General features: G+C 55.9%; 1 protein-coding gene across 1 annotated transcript; it reads right to left on the bottom strand.

Moving 5' to 3' along the window:
• Window positions 1-559: 559 nt before the first annotated feature.
• Window positions 560-18,350, bottom strand: LOC136555790 (protein O-GlcNAcase-like). Its single transcript, XM_066548801.1, has 17 exons — window positions 18,037-18,350; window positions 15,440-15,491; window positions 12,789-12,886; window positions 11,474-11,604; window positions 10,840-11,011; window positions 10,198-10,296; window positions 8,914-9,198; window positions 8,710-8,832; window positions 6,932-8,313; window positions 6,007-6,181; window positions 4,837-4,893; window positions 3,846-3,931; window positions 3,523-3,627; window positions 2,268-2,359; window positions 1,724-1,916; window positions 1,483-1,654; window positions 560-1,258 (listed from the first exon to the last, which is right to left on the bottom strand). Exons 1-17 carry the CDS (start codon window positions 18,074-18,076, stop codon window positions 1,122-1,124), a joined length of 3,399 nt encoding a protein of 1,132 aa, XP_066404898.1. The 5' UTR covers window positions 18,077-18,350; the 3' UTR covers window positions 560-1,121.
• Window positions 18,351-20,089: the final 1,739 nt, after the last annotated feature.

Below are 20,089 nucleotides of genomic sequence, written 5' to 3'. Positions count from 1 at the left end.
CCGCCGCCGGCACGGCCCGGACGGGCCCGACCCGCGCCCCGCCATGGGGCCGGCTCCAGCCCCCGCCCCGGCCGGGCTCGGCTCCAGGCCCGGCCCCGGCCCCCCGGCACGGAGCTGCCCGGCCGCTCCTGGAGCCGCCAGCCGAGCCCCCGCTCCCGGGGTTTTGGCCGTCCCGACCCCACCCAGCCCTCTCCTCACCCCGGGCAAGAGAGGGAAGCAGCCAGGAATGGTTCAGCCCTGAGTGCCCTTTTGCAGAGGCTGCAGTGGGGTGGATGGACAGATCCCCCCCTGGGTCATCCTCCCTGTCCTGGGCAGGCTGCGGTCCCCAGACCCCCCGAGCCCGGGGGTCCCATCCTGCAGGAAAGCCCTGCAGGGCTGGGGCTGTGAGCTCACACTGCCTGCGGCTGGAGGCTGGGAGCAGCCGGGATGTGTGGGGAGCTGCTTTGTTTGAGGGGACACTGGACCGACTGCAGCACAGCCAGTGTGAGATGTGTGAGAGTGAGGGTGTGACAGGGATGTGCTGGCACCCCAACACCTTCCCCCAAGAAACGAGCCATGGTGAGAGCCCAGCAAACGCTTTATTGCCAAGGACAGCGCTTCCCTCAGGCCCCAGGCACAAAAAGATAGACTGCCCCGCTGCATCCCAAACCAGATCAGTCCATACAGACAAGCAGGTCCTCAGTGCCGAGAGCCAGCCCCAGCACCGGCTGCCCAGTCTCAGGCCACACGGGGGATGGAGAGAGCTGGGCAGCCCAGCCTGCATGACAGGGACACTCCTGTGGCACTAAGGCACCGTGCTGTGCCCCAGGACCACAAACCCAAACACTGCTCACGAGCTCCTGCAGGCCTGAGGCTCCCCAGCAAAGGTGCAGGGTACCCAGCAATCATTTGGGGTGGCACAGAGCTGGCCAAATCCCATGAGCAGCAGAAATAGCTCTCTGCTACCCAGGTGCCTCACAGCCCTGCACACATCCCAGTGACATCCTGCTCGCCCCCATGTCACCTCTCATGTGTACCTGGCCTGCTCCAGGTGCCCCTCTGCTCCCGCTTGCTCAGGCCGATGCTGTGTGGGATGGGGGGGCTCAGCCTGGCCTGGGGCACTGCCTCCCTGTGCCCTGTCATCAGAGGAGTCGTCCCAGGAGCTGAGAGCCGGGAGAGCTGCCCCAGGCCACCGGCAGGGCGACAAAGCCCAGCTTGCTGTAGAAGCTCAGCTGCTGCCTGTCGGAGTCACTGACCTGGCAGAACACTCCCCGTGAGCCTGGAAGGGAAGTGAGGGTGAGGGCACTGGGACTGGGGACACAGTGACAGTGACCCCCTCCATAAGGGAATCAGTCTCTCCCTGGCCCCTTTATCACAGAGTGATGCCCTGAGACACAGGCCCGCATGTCCCCAGTGCAAGGGGAGGGGACAGTGCCCGGGAGCACTGGCAGGGGACAGCTCCCAGCGCTCGGATGAAGGGCAGCACTCGGGGGTCATGCTCACCATTGGCCCTGAGTGCACTCAGCAGGCAGAGGGCCAGGCTGCGACTGGCCCCCACATCCAGCACACGGGGGGCCGTGCCCAGCTGTACCAGGGAGGGGAAACGCCTCAGCACGGGCTGGGGCACTGCCAGGGGCTCTGCGTGGAAGAAGAGCACTGCTTCCTCCAGGGCGTCCTGTGGGAGACAAACACAATGAGGGAACCCCCTCCACCTCTCCTATCCCCGCTCCAGGTGTCCCCTCACCTGTCCCAGAGCTGCCCCCCCTGTGCCCAGCTCTGGGGGGTACTTGTGCCTTATGGCTGGCAGCCAGCTGCTGTCTCGCTGCTGCAGGAAGCCTTCGGCATGGAGTGCTCCGGCTGCGTAGCCACAGGGGCCATCCTCATCCTCCAGCACAAAGGTGTACTCAGGGCTCAGGCTGAGGAAGCTGCCCAGGAGCCTGCCAGGGAGAGGGGGAGCATGGCTGAGCTGAGCCTGGAGCACCTGGGAAACCTCAGAGCAGCCTCCCTCTTCATTCCCCAGCTGGACAGCACACCCAGCACCCAGTGAGCACCCCTCTGAGACCCCTCAGCCAAGGGGACCCATTGCAGCCTCCAGCACCCAGGCTGGACATCCACAGTGGTGGCTGCTGGACATCAGCATGGGGATGTCCCTCCCTGTCCCTCCCAGTGAGGCCACTGCCAGCCATGGGGCAGTGCTGGTCACCACAGGGACACCAAGAGAGGCCATCTCCTCACTCCCCAGCCCTGCACCATGTCCAGGAGGGAGCCTCAGAGGGGCCACATCTCACCTGTCACCGAGGAGATCCGGGTGGGCCACAAGGATCTCTGCCACTTTGGGATCACAGTCCAGACTCTCCCGGCACATGCGGTAAAGCTCTCCCTGGAAGAGCCAGATCCGTGTCAGCCCTGGCTGTACCTGCCATGCCACAGTGCCACCACCTTCTGCTGGCCTTGGGCTCGTGGCCACAGCACAGGCAGCCTTCAAACCAGAAATTGCCATTCTGGTCAGGCATCCCAAGAGCAGCTGCTGGAGCACCAAAAACAACCCTGAAACTCAGGTCTCCAGAGAGCCTGAGCACAGCAGGACATCCCCAAATGTCCTGTCCTGGTCACAGATGAGTTTGCTGCTGCAAACATTCTGAGAAAAGCCTTGCTCCTGAAAGGGGAGGCTGCCCTGATCACCCAAAAACAGAGGCAGGGCCATGCCCTGCTGTGCCTGTTCCTGCCACGGGCTGATGGGCTCAGCTGGCTCTTCCTCTCAACAGTGTTGTTGTCAAGGTTCAGCCTGAGCAAATGAGCTGCACTCGTGTCTGTGCTGGCTGGATTTGTGGTGTTAGCCTTTCCTTGAGCTGGACAGGAGCAGGGTGAGGGACAGGGGTGCTCACTGCAGGGAAACCTTGAACATTTTGTCCCTCCATATCCAGATTCTCCCCTTCCCTCCCTGTCCCATCAAGGGATGTCAGAGCAGAGCTGGCACAAGCATGGCACAGCTGACAGAAACTGATGCTCTCCATCAGGGAATCACCCCATAAACTGGATGAGTGTTTGAAGAAGGCATTTGGAGATGGATCCCCACAGGCTCTGGCAGTGCCCAGAGCTGCAGACTGGTGAAGGCTGCAGGAAGTTGCCATCCACACTTGTCCTATTCTGGATTTTTCCTGGCATCTGCTCACAGCCAGTGCTGGAGATCAGCACTGCAGCTGCTCTGGAGATCATCCACAACCTGGCAAACCTGGCCTGTGCTGGTTTAGCCATGGCTGAGGGGGTTCCCTCTCCTGCTCTGCCCAGGCCCCTGTCAGAGAGGTGGATTTGCTGAGGCCACAGCACATTCTCCAAGCCAGTGTCTGACATGCTGCTGACCACAGCCCCAAAACCTGCCCTGGACCAGCTGGCCCTGAGCAGAGCTGGACAGAGGGACCCACCCCACACTGGGAACTCATCCTGGGAGTTCAGCAGCAGATGAACATGTAACTCATTATTTTATGGGCAGAACAAGCCACACAAAGGCTCTGGCAGGAGCCCCCTCCATGCCACAGCTCCCACCTTGTCCAGGGGCAGCAGTGGGCGCAGCAGGTACAGCTGGCTGGATGGGAAGAGCGGGGGAGGATGGTAGAAGAGGTCACAGCTGTTCCCCACGGGCAGCAATGCCTGGAAGAGATACAGCCCATCAGTTCATCCTGGCTCCAAACCCCATCCTGGAAGCAGCAGGAGAACGGCTCTGAGACTCCTGAAACCCCAGGAACCACAGCTGAGGTTGCAGAGGCAGCTCTGCCTTCCTGAGGTTGCAGCAGCTCAGCAGGGTTGGGATGGTGACTTCCCAAAGGCTCCTCAGCCCCACAGGGAGGGAGGGAGGGAGCCACTCTCACCTGCAGCTCTCCAAAGAGGCCCCCACGGCGCGCCCAGGGCTCGGCGTCCCTCCCCAGCAGCATCGGGGCACTGATGCTCTGGCACCCTGGAAGCAGCAGGACACAGACACACCTGAGGTGAACAAAAGGCTGCTGGGCAGGGGGAGATCAGCCTCTGCCACAGCTCCAAGGAGCTGCTCCCCAGCTGTGCAGCCCAGGATGGTGAGAATGTGCCCTGCATGCTGCTTCCCTAAGGAAGGGGATCAAGGCACACGGATCCCTCTCACACTGAACTTGGGGACCTGCTCAGGTCATCACCTGGGAACGGTTCTTGCTTTGTAAGAGGTCACAAGGCTCACAGAGCAACCAGGGAGCCCCAAACCAGAGGAAAGCTGTGCAAAGTGATGCACAGGCATTCAAAACACAGCCCCACCTCTCACCCAGGGCATTGCTGCTTCCAGAACCCTTTTCCCACACAGGGTAAGGGGTCTCTGGGATAAAAGGGCTGAGGAACCATATCCTAGAAATGGCTGTGAGATATGGTGAAGATCTGCTCCCTCCCTGGCAGCATTCCCAGGGCCATTCCTGCAGGCAGAGTGGGGAAGAACAGCCTGATGCCTGTGGCATTCACATTCTCTGAACAGAGAGAGAGATAATTCTCTCTCACAGGTTTTTTCCTGGAGAAGCACAGAGAGAAGAAGAGAAAACAATTCTTAGCAGAATCCAATTACCAAATCCCTTCAGGTAAATAATCTCCCTAACACATTCCACATGTGCAAAAACAACAGGAGCAGCAAGTAGAGCTGAGAATTGTTTTCTCTTCTTCTCTCTGTGCTTCTCCAGGGGAAAAAAAAACAAACTGTGAGAGAGAATTATCTCTCTTTCTCTCTGTTCAGAGAATGTGAATGCCACAGATGGTGAGTGCTGGGTGCTGCTGTGGGGCTGGAGGTGATGGGGGGCAGCAGCCAGACCCCCAGCCAGGTGGGTGAGCCAGGGCAGTGCCCATACTTACAGCCAAAGCAGCTCCCCCAAGTGCCCTTGGGGTCAGGGTCGCACAGGAGGTGACCATCTGCAAAGGAGGTGAGCAGAGGACAAGGGTCAGCAGCAGAAAATGTCAAGGGGAGGTGAGCTCTCAGGAGGGACCCTGGCACTACCAGGTGCACATCAGAACCCCAAATCTCTGGGCTGGGTCCCAGACACCTTCACCTCCTTCTTGGGGAAGAGAGCAAGCTCCAGGTGTGCCCCTGTGCTGCAGGGTCCTGGCGCTCTGATGGAACCCCACATTTCTCTTCACAGAGAAAAGCAAGGCACAATTCTTCCCAAGAATATTCTTATTTGCTGTGCCTGTGTTTGTGCCAAAGTAGAATGCAATATGGAGATTGTTTACCCAGAGTGATGGTGTTTTGTTTCCTTGGCCTAGCAGGGCCAGGTGTGTGTGTGTGTGTGTGTGTTGGGTGACAGTCACGAGATTCTGTGCAGGGTTGGGTGCTGGGCAGATTCAGTTTAGATGTAATGTAATAAAGTATAGAATAGTATAGTATAATAAAGTAATTAGACTTCTGATAAGGTGGAGTCAGATGCATAATTTCTCTCCCCTTGTTGGGGGCTGCCTGCAAATACTCTGCTCTGACATGGCTGGGTTTGGATAGGTGTGATGGGGCTGGCAGGACTGGCATCAGCCACGTGTAGGGGGATAAGAATATAAGAAAATAAAGATAGTGTAGAAAGTAATCTTACCCCTAAGGAGTTGCAGCTGGGCCAATTATCAAAGATTAGGAGCAGGGCCTGACTTTAACAGGCCCACAGCTGTAACCCATGAGAAGAAGAGTGTGATAAAAGAGTGGGGTGGGGGTGTTGAGAAGGAACTGGAGTAGGTGATTTTGTGAGGAAGAGTTAGAGCTCTGAGGAGATACCCATGAGAAACACCAAGAAGGGATGAAACTTCTGTTGGGTGACAGTCATGAGATTCTGTGCAGGGCTGAGTGCTGGGCAGATTCAGTTTAGATGTAGTGTAATATAGTATAGAATAATATAAGTAAGTAATTAATTAGCCTTCTGATAATGTGGAGTCTTCTTCATCATTTGTTGGGGGCTGCCTACAAATAGTCTACTCTGACAGGGCTGGGTTTGGATAGGTGTGATGGGGCTGGCAGGGATGGCAGGGATGGCATCGGCCACGTACCCAGCCAGAGGACGAAGGCACTGGCAGCCAGCAGCAGGTTTCGGATGTCCCACAGGTAGGGGTGCAGGTCGTAGAGCAGTGCCCTGCCGGCCGTGCTGACCAGGCGGCTGTGCAGGCGGCACGTCCGTGCGCAGAGCCGCTGAAAGGAGCGAGCCTGGCCCTGCCACCGCGTGCCCTGGGGACACACACAGCCTGTCAGGCACCTGGGGGACACCTGAGCCGGATTGCAATGCAAGATGTTTTCTATTACCATCTGTATGGGCAGGTTATCTTTTGTCAAGTGGGCCTTATCTCTCTCTTTGAGTGACCACAATCACTACTCCCTCAGGAGGGGATGTCTGCTGATAACAGACTATTGAATGTCACTGCATGACTGATAAGAACTATAGCATCCCATTGGGAGATGTGAGCCCATTGGGAGGAGCCAAGCATTCCTACCCGGATATAATCCAGAGGTTTTGAGACGCCAGCACAGCTTCTCCACTGGATTCCCCAGAGGAACAGCAGCTGCCTCTTCTTCCACTGGATCTTCAGAGGAAGAATACACCCTTTTCTACAGGACCCCCTTGCTCCAACAGAACCACACCTGACACTTCAGGAGGGCTGCAGCCACATTTCCTATTGGGCTGCTACCAACACCCTGACCAACAGGGTGTCAGGTTGTGTTCTGACTCTGTCAGTGTTGTTCTAGTGTACTGCATTGTTTATTTTATCCTTTTTTTTTTTTCTTCCCTATTAAAGAACTGTTATTTCCTGCTCCCATATTTTTGCCTCCTTAATTTAAAATTTAGGGCAATTCGGAGGGGTGGGGAGGGTTTACATTCTCCACTTCAGGGGAAGCTCCTGCCTTCCTTAGCAGACCCCTGTCTTTCCAAACCGAGACAACACCCCAACCATGGCAGAGACCTTCCAGGAGCAGCCTTACCCCACAGGCATCAGGAGCTGTGGCCGGGACCCCCACGCTGAGGCTGTTTGCTCGCAGCCACCGAAAGTGCTCCAGGAGCTGCTGTGCCAGAGCCCCGTGCTGGTAGGGCAGGTAGAAGAGCTCCACCAGCATCCGTACCTCCTCCAGGGTCAGGGGTGATGTGGGGCTGGGCACGGCCTCCTCTGGGCTCAGTGGTGCTGTGGGGTGGGGTCTGGCCTCCTTTGGGGTCGTCGGTGCCATGGGGTCAGGCTCAGCTTCTTCTGGGGTCATTAGTGCTGTGAGGGTGGCCCTGACCTCCTCTGGGGTCACCTGGGATGTGGGGCTGGCCCTGGCCTCCTCTGGGGTCACTTGGGATGTGGGGCTGGCCCTGGCCTCCTCTGGGGTCACCTGGGATGTGGGGCTGGTCCTGGCCTTCTCTGGGGTCACCTGGGATGTGGGGCTGGTCCTGGCCTCCTTGGACATCATGGGGCCAGACCCAGCCTCTTCTGGGGTCACCTGGGATGTTGGGCTGGTCCTGGCCTCCTTGGACATCATGGGGCCAGACCCAGCCTCTTCTGGGGTCACCTGGGATGTGGGGCCAGACCCAGCCTCCTTGGGAGTCATGGGGCCAGACTCAGCCTTCTTTAGGGTTACCTGTGATGTGGGGCTGGTCCTGGCCTCTTTAAGGGTCATGGGGCTAGATTCAGCCTTCTCTGGGGTCACTGGTGCCATGGGGCTGGTCCTGGGCTCCTCTGGGGTCATCTTTGCTGTGGGGCTGGTCCTGGCATCTTTGGGGGTCATGGGGCCAGGCCCAGCCTCCTCTGGGGTCACTGGTGCCATGGGATCAGGGCCAGCACCAACCTCATCAGTCAGTGGGGCTGGGGCACCAGGGCTGGCACCATTCCCAGGTCCTGGGGGTGTCTGGGGCACATCAGTCCTGATGGCCTCAGGCTGGGTGCTGCTGGGAGAGTGGACGGGGCTGCCATCCCCTGTCCTGGCATCACTGGTGGGCAGGGAAATGTTCTGACTGGTGTTGGCCCCACTGCTGGAGCTCCTGGTGGGGCTGGGGAGGGTCTTGGTGGCCACTGGGGTTGCTGCAGACTGGGCACTCCCAGCCACACTGGGCAGAGCAGAGGGGGGCTCACAGCTCCCTGTGGTGGTGAGCTGGTCCCCAGCCCTTGTAGGGCTCTGCTGGTGGCCACTGGGTGTCCTGGCTGAGGTCACCTCCCTGCACCCCTCCTCTGGTGCCTCTCCACAGGGCTCAGGGCTGTGCTGGTCTGCCCCACCAGGAGCAGAGCTGTGGGGCTGAGGGTCAGGAGTGGCCTCCTGTCCTCCTGCTGTGCCAGGCTGCAGCTTTGGTCCTCCCTTGAGGCTGACACTGGGCTGTCCTGGGGTCCTTCCTCCTGCCAGAAAGGAACAAGAGGGGGAAGCTCCTTTGGACACCTGCATGGAAATGGGCCATGACAGTGCCAGGAACCTCCACCCCTGAGCTGCCAGGACCCTGGGCTCAAGTTCAGGCCCCCAGGGCTGCTGAGGCTGTGGCTTTGGAGAGGCAAACATTGCCAAACACCAAGCTCTTCCTCCAGAGCTGGCCCAGGCTCTGCTTTGGCCAGCCGAGGAAACCCTGTCCAGGCTGTGGCCGTGGCAGGAGCACCCACGGGGCAGCACAGCACACCTGCCCACCATGGCATGCATGGCCCTGCTGCCACACCAGCCCCAGACCCTCCAGATGGGCAGGGTGGAGTTCCTCACCCCCCACTCCAGGGATTGAGGGATGCTGCTCATGCAAATCCATTTACCTGGCTCCAAGGCCTGCTGGTTTATCTCAGCCACCCAGTCACGCAGTGCCAGCTCCAAGGCTTCCTGGGGGCTGTAGCTTCCATCCTGAGCTCCTTGGCTGTCCCCCAGGGCTCCCTCCATTCCTGAGGAACTGCAGCTCATCAGCCTGGGCAGCCCTGCAGGGCTGGGCAGGCAGAGCTGCCTTAGGCACGGGTGTGGGGTACCTGCACGCTCAGGGTGGGCACAGCTCCCCAGCTCGCTCCCAAACCAGGTGCCCAGCGTGTGGATGGGGATGAAGTTGGCCTGGAGCTCACAGTTGGGGTTGAGGAGCAGCCCTTGGAGCCTGGACATGAGGCCAGGAGCTCGGCCCATGTAAGGGCCCAGGAAGACTCGTCTGCAGTCGTAGTCGTTGGCGTAGAGGTTGTCCCAGATGACGGGAGGGCGCCTCAGGACGGCCTCCACCTCCTCCAGCAGCTCTGCTGACAGCTCCTGGGACACCACCTTGGGGCCTGGGACGCCAGGGAAGGGACACAGCAGGGACAAGAACGTGAAGATGAGGTTGTGGTCACCACAGCCACAGTGAGGAGAGCAGAGCCCCAGCTCAAAGCCCTGCACACCCCAGTGTGAGGCACCACAGCGGGGTCACTGTCACTGCTGGTGGCTCTCCCAGGACAGTCTGCAGCCACATGGAGCCACATTTCTCCTCACAGAGAAAAGCAAGGCACAATTCTTCCCAAGAATATTTCTGGGTTTCACATTCTCTGAACCTCAGAGAAAGGAAAAACAATTCTTATCTCATTTGCTGTGCCTGTGTTTGTGCCAAAGTAGAATGCAATATGGAGAGTGTTTACCCAAAGTGATGGGGTTTTGTTTCCTTGGCCTATCAGGCCAAATGTGTGTGTGTGTGTGTGTGTTGGGACTGAAGGCTGAGATTCTGTACAGTGGACTGCAGCTGAGTGCTTGGCAGATTCAGTTTAGATGTAATGTAACATAGTCTAATAATATAATAAAGTAATATATAGTATTATATATTATTGATAATACTAATGTAATTACTAGAGCATTATGTTATAATTATCTTATTAACTATTATTCATGCAATTATATTCATATAATATACTATATTATATTTATAATAATATAATATATATTATATATTATATATTATATAATTTATAATTTTATATTTATATTTGGAATTTAATTTTATTTTTATATTTATATTTTATATTTATATTTTATATGTATTACATTTATATAATTATTATTTATAATTATTATTAATTATGATAATTATTACAATTATTATGATAATTATTATATTAATTGAATATTATATAATATTATATATTACTACTGATAATATATATTACTAAAAAAATATATATATAGTCTAATAAAGTAATGAATTAGCCTTCTGATAAGGTGGAGTCCTCATCATCATTTCTCCCTGCCACGGGGCTCAGCCTATTTTGGCAGCCACAGCCCCAGAGCTGGTCCTGGCTCACCTGTCCAGATGACAGCAATCCCTGGGAGCAGCTCCTGGCCAATGGTCTGCAGGTAGCAGGACTGGCTGGGGCTGGGAGAGCACAGGGAGCTGCAATATTCTGGGGAGAGAGCACAGAGCATCTCCTGAGGGCTGGGGACCACAAGAGGAGGGACTGCCGGGATCATGGGCCAGCCCTGAGGTGGCCAGAGCTCCCCTGGGAGGGTGAAAAGGCTGGGAAGGGCTGCCGGGATCATGGACTAGTCCTAGTCTAGCCCTGGGATGGCCAGAGCTCCCCTGAGAGGGTGAAAAGGCTGGGATGGGCTGCCAGGATCATGGACTAGTCCTAGTCTAGCCCTGGGATGGCCAGAGCTCCCCTGGGAGGGTGAAAAGGCTGGGAAGGGCTGCCAGAATGATGGACTAGTCCTAGCCTAGTCCTGAGATGGGCAGAGCTCCACTAGGAGGATGAGGAGGCTGGGATGGGCTGCCAGGATCATGGGCTAGTCCTGAGGTGGCCAGAGCTCCCCTGGGTTGATGAGGAGCCCAGGGAGAGCTGTGGGGGCTGCCAGGGCACTCAGCTCTCAGCAGGAACAGGGGTGCAGCCCAAGGGCACCCCAGTCTGAGGGCGCTCCCCGCTTTGGGCAGCTGGGGCTGCAGGCAGTACCTGTAGGGCAGAAGAGGAAGACTGAGGGTTGGCCCAGCTCCTGGTACACCTCGTTGGCCACAGAGGCCTGAGCCTGTGCCAGGGAGGGGAAGACATCTCTGTCAGCTTGGCACATGCAGGGGTCGATGTCGTCGAAGAGCAGCGCGAAGGAGCGGCACCCCAGGGCAGCCACCTGTGGGCACAGACAGGGGCTGCTGGGACCCCCGGGCAGCAGAGACCCCCAGGGGGCTCCACAGGGGCATCTGGGCATGGCACAGCATGGGGCAGCTCCTGCCAAGGAGGTGGCAGCTGCCCATGGAGCAACTCCACCATGCCAGCAGCTCTTTGCCCGCCCTGGGGCTCTGCTCCGTCCTGTGCCACTCTCAGCGCTGCCCAGCAGTTTCTGGGGCTTGGCTGCTCCTTCTCCTGCCCCCAGTCAGGCACCCATGGAGCCCTCAGCTCGCTGTCACAGTGACAGGGACGGCACATTGGCCACTGGGCAGCCCAGAGCAGCAGGAGGGGTTCACAGCCCATACCAGCCCATGGGGTGGGCACGGGGGGCACACATGGGCACATGTGGGTGGGCACAGGGGGCACACATAGCACATGTGCCCCTGGCCTGGGAGCAGTGGGATGAAGGAATGGCCCACGGTACCTGCCTGAGTTTTTGCTGCAGCAGGAGGCGATCCCCAGCGCTGGAAAACACCATGTCCTGGCCGGCAGAAATGGCGAAAATCAACTCCACCCCCCGTTCCTGGGCAGCCTCGATGAGAGACCGCATGCGGGCTGGGGACAGAGCACAGGGCACCTGTGAGAGCTGGGAGGGACAGGGGAGAGGGACAAGGGATGGAGGGGGATGAGGGATGGAGGGGGATGGAGGGGGACAAGGAATGGAGCAGGACAAGGGATGGATGGGGGATGAGGAATGGAGGGGGATGGAGGGGGATGAGGGATGGAGGGTGAAAAGGATGGATCAGCACAAGGGATGGAAGGGGGATAAAGGATGGAGGGGGACAAGGGATGGAGCAGGACAAGGGATGGACAAGGAATGAGGGGGGATAAGGGATAGAGAGGAAAAAGGGATAGAGGGGGATAAGGGATGAAGGGGAATGAAGGGAATAAAGGATGGATGGGGACAAAGGATGAAGGAGAATAAGGGATGGAATAGGACAAGGAATGAAGGGGAATAAAGGATGGAGGGGGACAAAGAATGGACAAGGGATGGAGGGGGAAAAAGGATGGAGCAGGACCAAGGGATGGAATGCAACAAGGAATGGAGGGGAATAAGGGGTGGAGGGGGACAAGGAATGGAGCAGGATCAAGGGATGGAATAGGACCAGGAATGGAGGGTAGAAGGGATGGAGGGAAATAAGGGATGGAGAGAGAAAAAGGATCGAGCAGGACAAGGGATGGAGTGGGACAAGGGATGGAGCAGGACAAGGGATGAAGGGGGACAGGGTATGGAGTGGCACAAGGGATGGAAGGAAACAAATGATTGAGCAGGACAAGGGATGGAGCAGGACAAGGGATGAAGGGGGACAGGGTATGGAGTGGCACAAGGGATGCAAGGAAACAAAGGATCGAGCAGGACAAGGGATGGAGCAGGACAAGGGGTGGAGGGAGAGTGATCCCAGGATTGTGGAAGGAAGGAGCTGAGGTCACAGGGAGGGAGAGGCTCCAGCAAGACCATTTCCACTTCCTTATGACACAGAGGGCTTCTGACAAGGGTCTGTGGGCCTGGCTGTACTCAAGCACACTGCCTGAGACCCACATGAGAGGCTGGCTGGTCCCTTAGGCAATGCCCCATGGTGGGCACGCTCTGGGAGTCTTCTTGCCCTTGGCAAGGTCTGGGGGCTTCCCTGGCATGGGCAAGGTCCTGGCAGGATGGAAATAGCTGGGACACAGCCCATGCTTTCCCCTGAGGGACCTGGGACGCCTGCAGCCCCCCAGGGGCCCAGCAGAGCCGCTACCTGCCTCATGCTCTGTGTAGGGCTCTCTCCAGAGCAGCCGGTGCTTCAGCTCATCCTTGGGTGCATACATGTAGCAGTTCAGCCCTCGGTGCTGCAGCCTGGGCAGGGAGAGAAAGGAGTCAGCCAGGCTCCACACGGGCTCTTTGCACAGCCACAGGGAGACAGAGATCCCAGCCAGTGCTCCCAGAGCTGAGCTCTAATGTGGGAACCCAGGAAATTCCTCTGGCTGCCCTGGAGGGCTCCAGCCCCGGCCCAGGGGGCTCAGAGACCTTGGCGCAGAGACCAAGACCCCTGTGCCTTTGATTTAGCCCTTGGAAAAAACAATCACCAACCTTATATGAAGAATTACAAGCCATGAGAGTTTAAGTAGAATGATAGTGAATTTATCATGGGGTGAAAAAATAGATTTTTGGTGTTTTTAGCATGGGGGTTAAGGGGGCAAGATGGAGGGATCTGGGTGTGTCCAGCCTTTCTCCTTCTTCTTCTTGGCCTCCATCTTCTGCTGTGATGGTGGCACTTTTGGGTTGGTTTAGAGTAGAAGCTCACTGTCTAACATAGGTGATGGGTATTGGGAAGGAATTGTAAATATTGTTTTTAGTATAAAAAGATAACACTGCCTGGGGGCAGGCAGGGTGCCTCTGTCTGACCTGCTGAATGGACCTCGGCAGGACAAGAAAAAGAATTTTATAGATAAGAAACAATAAACAACCTTGAGACCAAGAAATGAAGAGCCCTGACTCCTTCTTTGATCACCAGGCTGGGAAAAGAGACTTTCCAACACCTCAGGGTCCCTCTGAGTAGCAAGAGTCCTGGGACTCCAAGGTTTGTGTCAGACACCAGCAGGATGTGCCCCCTGGGACAGACAGGGCAGACACCTCCCTCTTTGGCACTTCTGCATGGAAGCCATCTGATATATTCATTTGGTTGTATTCATCCTCCTCAGCAGACAGTGTTTTACATTTTCCCACGGTGGACAGAACAGAAAGCACTTCAGGTATCTCCTGATAAAAGTCCCTTATTTTGTTTCTTTCTAGATAAGAAAAATACCAATGGACCCTCATGTGCCACATGTGAACACATCCCAGTGCAGCACCAGGCAAGACTTTCTCATTCCTGAGCTACTTTAGAACATCCCAGCTTGTTTTCCTTCCATTTTCTGTATCTCAGGGAGCTGGGGGTGCTCAGCCTGGAGAAAAGGAGACTCAGGGGTGCCCCCATCACTCTGCACAGCTCCTGAAAGGTGCCTGTGCTCAGCTGGGGCTGGGCTCTTTCTCTTTCTCTGACACAACCAGAGCACACAGCCTCGAGCTGTGCCAAGGGAAATCCAGGCTGGATAGCAGGGAAAAGCTTTTCACAGAAAAAGTTCTGGAATGTTCTGCCCAGGGAGGTGGTGGAGTCCCCATGCCTGGGTGTGTTTAACAAAGCCTGGATGTGGCACTGGGTGCCGGGGTTTGGTTGAGGGGTTGGGGCTGGGTTGGACTCGATGATCTTGGAGGTCTCTTCCAACCTGGTCATTCTGGGAATTCTGTCTGAATTCTGTCCCTGCACTCTGCTCCTTAATTCCACTTGTCACTGCCCACACTGTCACCTCCTTTTCATTCATTTCCCAGCTATATTTCCCTCTCTCTTTCCCTGTTGGTTGAGGTACTTGAGAGGCAAAGAGTTCCTGAATCACCTAATCCAGACCCCCTTCTTCCAAGGTGCATTCCCCCCTCTCTTCTTTTTCTTTGTGTCTCTGCTCTTTTTCTCCAAACCCAGGAATTCAGCACGACCTTGGGTGAGCAAAAGTCTGTGTCAATTAGTGGAATTCCTATGGAATTGATGGGATTTTTGGTTACTCCTATTGCTTTTTTCAAATATCAATATCTGGGTTTATCTACCTGCAGATTTCCCCCCTCCCTTCTTTTTCTTTGTCTCTGCTCTTTTTCTCCAAGTCCAGGAATTTAGCACAGCCTTGGTTGAGTCTGTGTCAATTAATGGAATTCCTATGGAATTGATGGAATTTATGGTTACTCCTATTGCTTTTTTCAAATATCAATATCTGGGTTTATCTACCTGCAGGCATTTCCCACCTCCCTTCTTTTTCTTTGTGTCTCTGCTCTTTTTCTCCAAGTCCAGGAATTTAGCATGGCCTTGGGTGAGCAACAGTCTGTGTCAATTAGTGGAATTCCTATGGAATTTATGGTTACTCCTATTGCTTTTTACTGATTTTTTTTTCAAATATCAATATCTGGGTTTATCTACCTGCAGCCCCACAGTTTGTTTGTGAAGCCACCTCTCTCTCCTTTCTTTCATTAGTACAGATCAGCTCTGAATCCTAACTGCTCATCCTAATCATTGGATGGCAGAATAATTAATCGTCTCCACGAAGAAACTGCCTTTTAACTCCGGAGAAATGGGACTCTAGCCTGGGTTTTGTCTGTGTTTCTGGTCTCCTCATCTGCATCACGTCCCATGCAGGGATGTGCGGAGCCCCAGCACCACCTGCCGGCCCCGTGTCCGTCCGTCCGTCCGTCCCGCCGCACCCACGGCCCGGCCGAGCGCGGATCCTCCCCGGGGCCGTGAGAGCGCCGGGACAGGGGGGACACTGCGAGCCTGAGGTCCCTTGGCTGCCACCCCCACCTTCAGAGAGGAAAATTCAGGGTACTTGCCATTGAAAGAGAAGTTTCCTCTGATCCATTGACCAGGGTCGCCCATAGAAACCTGGAAAAGAGAGGGGAAAAAAGGCAAAATGCAGTGAGAGCCTGAATGAGAGATGTGGGACTTCAGGGGCTCTCCAAAATGCAGTTTATTGTACCCAAGGTGTCACAGCAGTCCAGGGCTGTGGGTGACAGAGCCTGTGCCTACAGCTGTCAGCTCCAGCTGCAGGCAGGCCTGGAGACCCTGAGTTTAGGTTACAATGCATTATAGACTTTCCTTTTGGTCACAATGCATTATAGACTTTTCTTTTGGTCACAATATATTATATTTTTTTGTTGTTGTTACAATGCATTATATACTTTTCTTTTGGTTACATTGCATTATATACTTTTCTTTTGGTCACAATATGTTATATACTTTTCTTTAGGTCACAATGCATTATATACTTTTCTTTGCTGAGCATCTTCATCCAGTAGAACCAATCTGTACCTTAACTTTTATCTCTAGCCTATCATAACTACTGTAATTACCATATTCATGTCACTATTCTCCAATCACTATAAGTCAGTACATTACAGTTTAAGCTAGAAGTTGCTTTTCAGTTTTCTCACAGTGGAAAATTCTGAGATCTTTTTTCTACTTGCAAAATTCTGAGACCTTTTTTCTACTTGGAACATTTGTTGATTTGTTTGCCTGTGCTCTCTTTCTGCTTAGTAAAAACATCTTCTTGTTTGGGGTGGGTTTATCCTTTAAGTCATTAAAACCCCTTGTAACTAACACACCCTTTGCCTCCTTGGTTATCCAGTGAGACTGGCTCAGCAATTCTTTTCTTCTATATCAAAACTCGCTTCCATCTCTATTCCTTCTTCAGATTCTACATTCAAAAATCTTTCTACCAAGCACACACACATCTGTGAGACTTTCTTGTCAAACTTTCACCCTTCCCAACAATGCAGTTGTTGGAAAGTGCCTCAGAACAGCCTCTCTGGGCTATCCCTGCAGGCAGAGACGCACTGCCAGACATGCAGCACCCATTCTGCCTTTGGGATCACTTCCAGGGAAGGGCCCTTCCTATTTCTGCATGTGGGGAGATCTGGGAGGTGCAGAGCTGTCTGCAAAGCCAGGGAGAAAGGATATGCAGAGGAACACAAACCCCTTCCCCTGGGCCAGGCTGATAAATGGGTTTGGAGAAATGCAGATTTGACAGCTCCTCAAAGTGAAGGTTAAAGGGAACCTGTCAGAGCCCCAGCACAGACCTGAGATTTAGCAAGAGAAGAACCTTCAGCCACTTAAATTCTCTTCAAGATCTGGCAGATGCAAGGTGAAGTCTCACAGAAAATCCATTATGTCTTGGACAGTGATGAGAATTGGCCATCAAGGTATCTCCCTGCTTTCTCTCTGCATTGTGGGCAACTTCTGAGTCAATCACTGCAATTTCCAGCAGTCAGGGCCAAGGGCAGCAGATACTGAGAAGTGACAGCATTCCCAAAAGTGGGTGGTGCAGGCTGCACTGACTCCATCAAGCTGGGAGGAAGGACCAGCTCTCCATGAGGCCAGTGTCACCTGCATTTCCCAAAGCACCTGAGTGTCCCAGAGCTCACCTGCCCTCATTCCCTTGGCTCCCTTGGGCAGGAGCCCACCCTGCAGCCCCCAGCACCAGCCCTGGGCAGTGCTGAGGGGCTTTGCACCACAGTAACACCCACCCTCCATCTGTCCTCTCTCTCTGACACATTTTCTACCTGCCTGAACGCCTACATGGTTATTCCATATATTTTGAAACAATATAAGGTCACTGTCATCCATCCCCTACCATGCACGGGGACAAATTTGTGGCCACTCGAGAATCTCAGCAAACATTTCACCCCAAAAAAAAGTTATTTCTGTGATAAATAATTTGCCATTTTGAGATCCCAGCGAGGTCCCCAGAGTCCCTGCATGGCCCCTGCAAGTGACACTCCCACAGCACGTGCTGCTGTGAGCTGACGTGGGCTGCCAAGGAGGCCACTCAGCAGTGTTCTCCTGGAATGCATTTGCCAGCATCATCCCTGTCCTCCTTCCCAGGTCAGCTCTACTACATCAGTGATTCACGTCTGAATCATGTCAGCCTCCCCACCCCTGCATTTCCTGTTTGTTTTACATCCATTTGCACGGTGCTCCTGCTCCCTCTCAGGTGGGGCCGAGGGCCGTGCCCCTCCCGGGGGTGCTGAGCTGCCAGCAGGAGGGCAGAGGGTTCTGCCAGCTCCAGAGGGAGCTGGGCATGTGCGGAGGGAGCAGCACAGAGCTCTCCCTGACCAGCTCTGTGCACCGTGGGCAGGGTGAGCACATCGGGAAGTGCCCCTGAGTCCAGGGCAGCCAAGAGCCCCGTGTGGAGCTCTGGAGGCCGAGCAGAGGCTCCCTGAGCCCCTCTGGCTCTGCTGGGGTGGCTGCAGGGCTCTCTGGGGAGGTGCTGCTCCAGCCCCCTGGCTCAGATGGGGGTCGGTGCAAGGGCCCCACCCCTACCTCCCCCCCATCCTGGGGCCCTTCCTGACCCCGGTTCCCTTCGGGTGGGTCGGAACAGCCCCGAAACGCTCGGGCGGGTCGGGCAGCGGCCCCGGACGGACAGACCTACCTTCCACCACGCCGCAGAGGAAGCGCGGCCGCTCCGCCATCCCCGCGCAGGAGCGGCCCCGGCGGCCGGGGATGGGCGCGGGGTGCGCGGGGGGACCGAGGAGGGATGGAGGAGGGATGCAGGAGGGATGGAGGAGTGCGCGGAGAGTGGAGGAGTGCGCGGAGAGATGCGCGGAGGGATGGAGGAGTGCTTGGGAGGATGGACGGAGGGGGAGCGGGGGTTGAAGGCGTGCGCGGAGGGATGCGCGGAGGGGATGACAGGTGCGCAGGGGGGCGGGAGGATGCGCGGAGGGCTGGAATGTTTGCTGGGGGATGCAGGGCTCGCGGGAGGGGACGGGAGGATGCTCGCAGAGCTTCGCGCAGGGGCGGCTCCACCGCCCGCCCCCCCGCGGGACGCGCTCGCCGCAGCGCAGGGGGCGGCTCCGCGGGTGGGGCCATGGGGCGGAGCGGGGGGGGATCCCCAAAATGCCCGCGGAGCCCCTGGGAAGCGATGCTTGAGCCGCAGTCTCGGAGCCCGCGGAGCGGAGCCCCCGGCGGTCCCGGTTACCGGAGCCCCCCCGGTGCCCACGGCAGCCCCGGTCCCCCCGTCCCCAACCGCGGGGCTCCTCCCGGTGCAACGCTGCCTTCTCCCGCCTTTGAAGCTCCCCGGGAGCCCGCAGCCCCGGAGCTGTTCCCGAGGGGTGGATGTCATCATCTCCCCGTGCTCACCCCCGAGCTGGCACCTGCCCTGGCACACCCTCATGCCAGGCCGAGGGTGTGATGCCAGGTCCAGGTGCCAGGCAGGGACTCACCTGTGCCAGGCTGTTTGCCTTGTGGCCCCGGCTCTGAGCTCGTCTGGCTCGTGGTTGTGGCTGTCCCACGGGCAGATGTGCTGCCACTCACGAGCTCCCTGTAGAGCCCAGCCTACGCACGGCCCGGGCTGTCTGACACCACCACGTCATTTTCTTCTGTTTCAGACCACTGAGATCAGTTTCAGACCACTGATGTCGTTATTTTGCCCGGGTTTGTGGTTTGATCTTTCATCTGTCTTGTACACTCTGTTGTTGGTATTGCTGTGGTTACATCCCATTGCTGTTTCTAGCACATTGCTCTCATCTCAGCCCGGGTGATCTTTAATTTTCGTGCCTCCAATTCTCCTCTCCGTCCTGCCCTCGGGGGAGGGTGGGGCTGTGAGCAATCGGTCTGGGATGTTTCAATGTGAGCGCTTAATTGGGGAATGTCATTCCTAAACCAGGGCACCAGCACAATTTTGTTACCATGCAAATGTGAGGGGTGAAGCCAGGACAGTGCTGAGGGTCACCCCTGCATCCATCCAGGCACTGCAAAGCTGCCCTCAGCTGCTCTCCACACCTGCAGCCATTCCGTCAAAACCACAGCTGGAGAAATGGGCATCAGAGCCTGGAAAACCGGGATCTGTGGCTTCTGCCTCCTCCCTTTGCAGGTTTATGTTGTGTCAGGAAATCAAGTCGTGGCGCCTGGGCCATCAAAGCAGCAAGAAGCCCAAGAGTGACCAGCAGTGAGCTGGCAGAGTCCCAGTGCCACCAGAGTGCCACCAGGCTGACTCATCCATGCTGGGTGTGCTGAGCACAAGGTTTGTCCTTGTTCTTTGCCTCAGAGCCTCCCCTGGCCCACCTGCAGCTGGGAATGCTGGACTCAAGCCTGGCCCTGCAGGAGGCTTCTGGGGCAGGCTGGAGTGGGCAGCAGTGACAGGGGCAGTCCTGGGAGCAGCCCAGTGCCCCTGGAGGGACATGGCATGAGATATGGATGGCGTTAATCTGTCCTCAAACACAGTCAGAGAATGACATCCTGCAGGCCTGTGCATACACAGGGGATTTTGCTGTGATTTGCTGTGATTCTCTGCCTTTTCTGCTCTCTCTGTGAGCACCTGGCTGTTCCACAATTTTCCTGGACTATGAGCTTGAGGTAAGCAGCCTCTAGTCCTCCATTTTCTCTCCTGTCAAAGACATCACTTCTTTTCTCTGTCCTGTGAAACATCACCTATCCCCTTGTCCACGCCCCATATTGCCCTCTGTGAAAAATGCATATTTTATGAT

This window comes from Molothrus aeneus, chromosome 4, assembly GCF_037042795.1.
Source record: "Molothrus aeneus isolate 106 chromosome 4, BPBGC_Maene_1.0, whole genome shotgun sequence".
NCBI classification, from domain to species: Eukaryota; Metazoa; Chordata; class Aves; order Passeriformes; family Icteridae; genus Molothrus; species Molothrus aeneus.
Note: the sequence above shows the minus strand (reverse complement) of the source record. Positions and strands in the feature narration are given on the sequence as shown.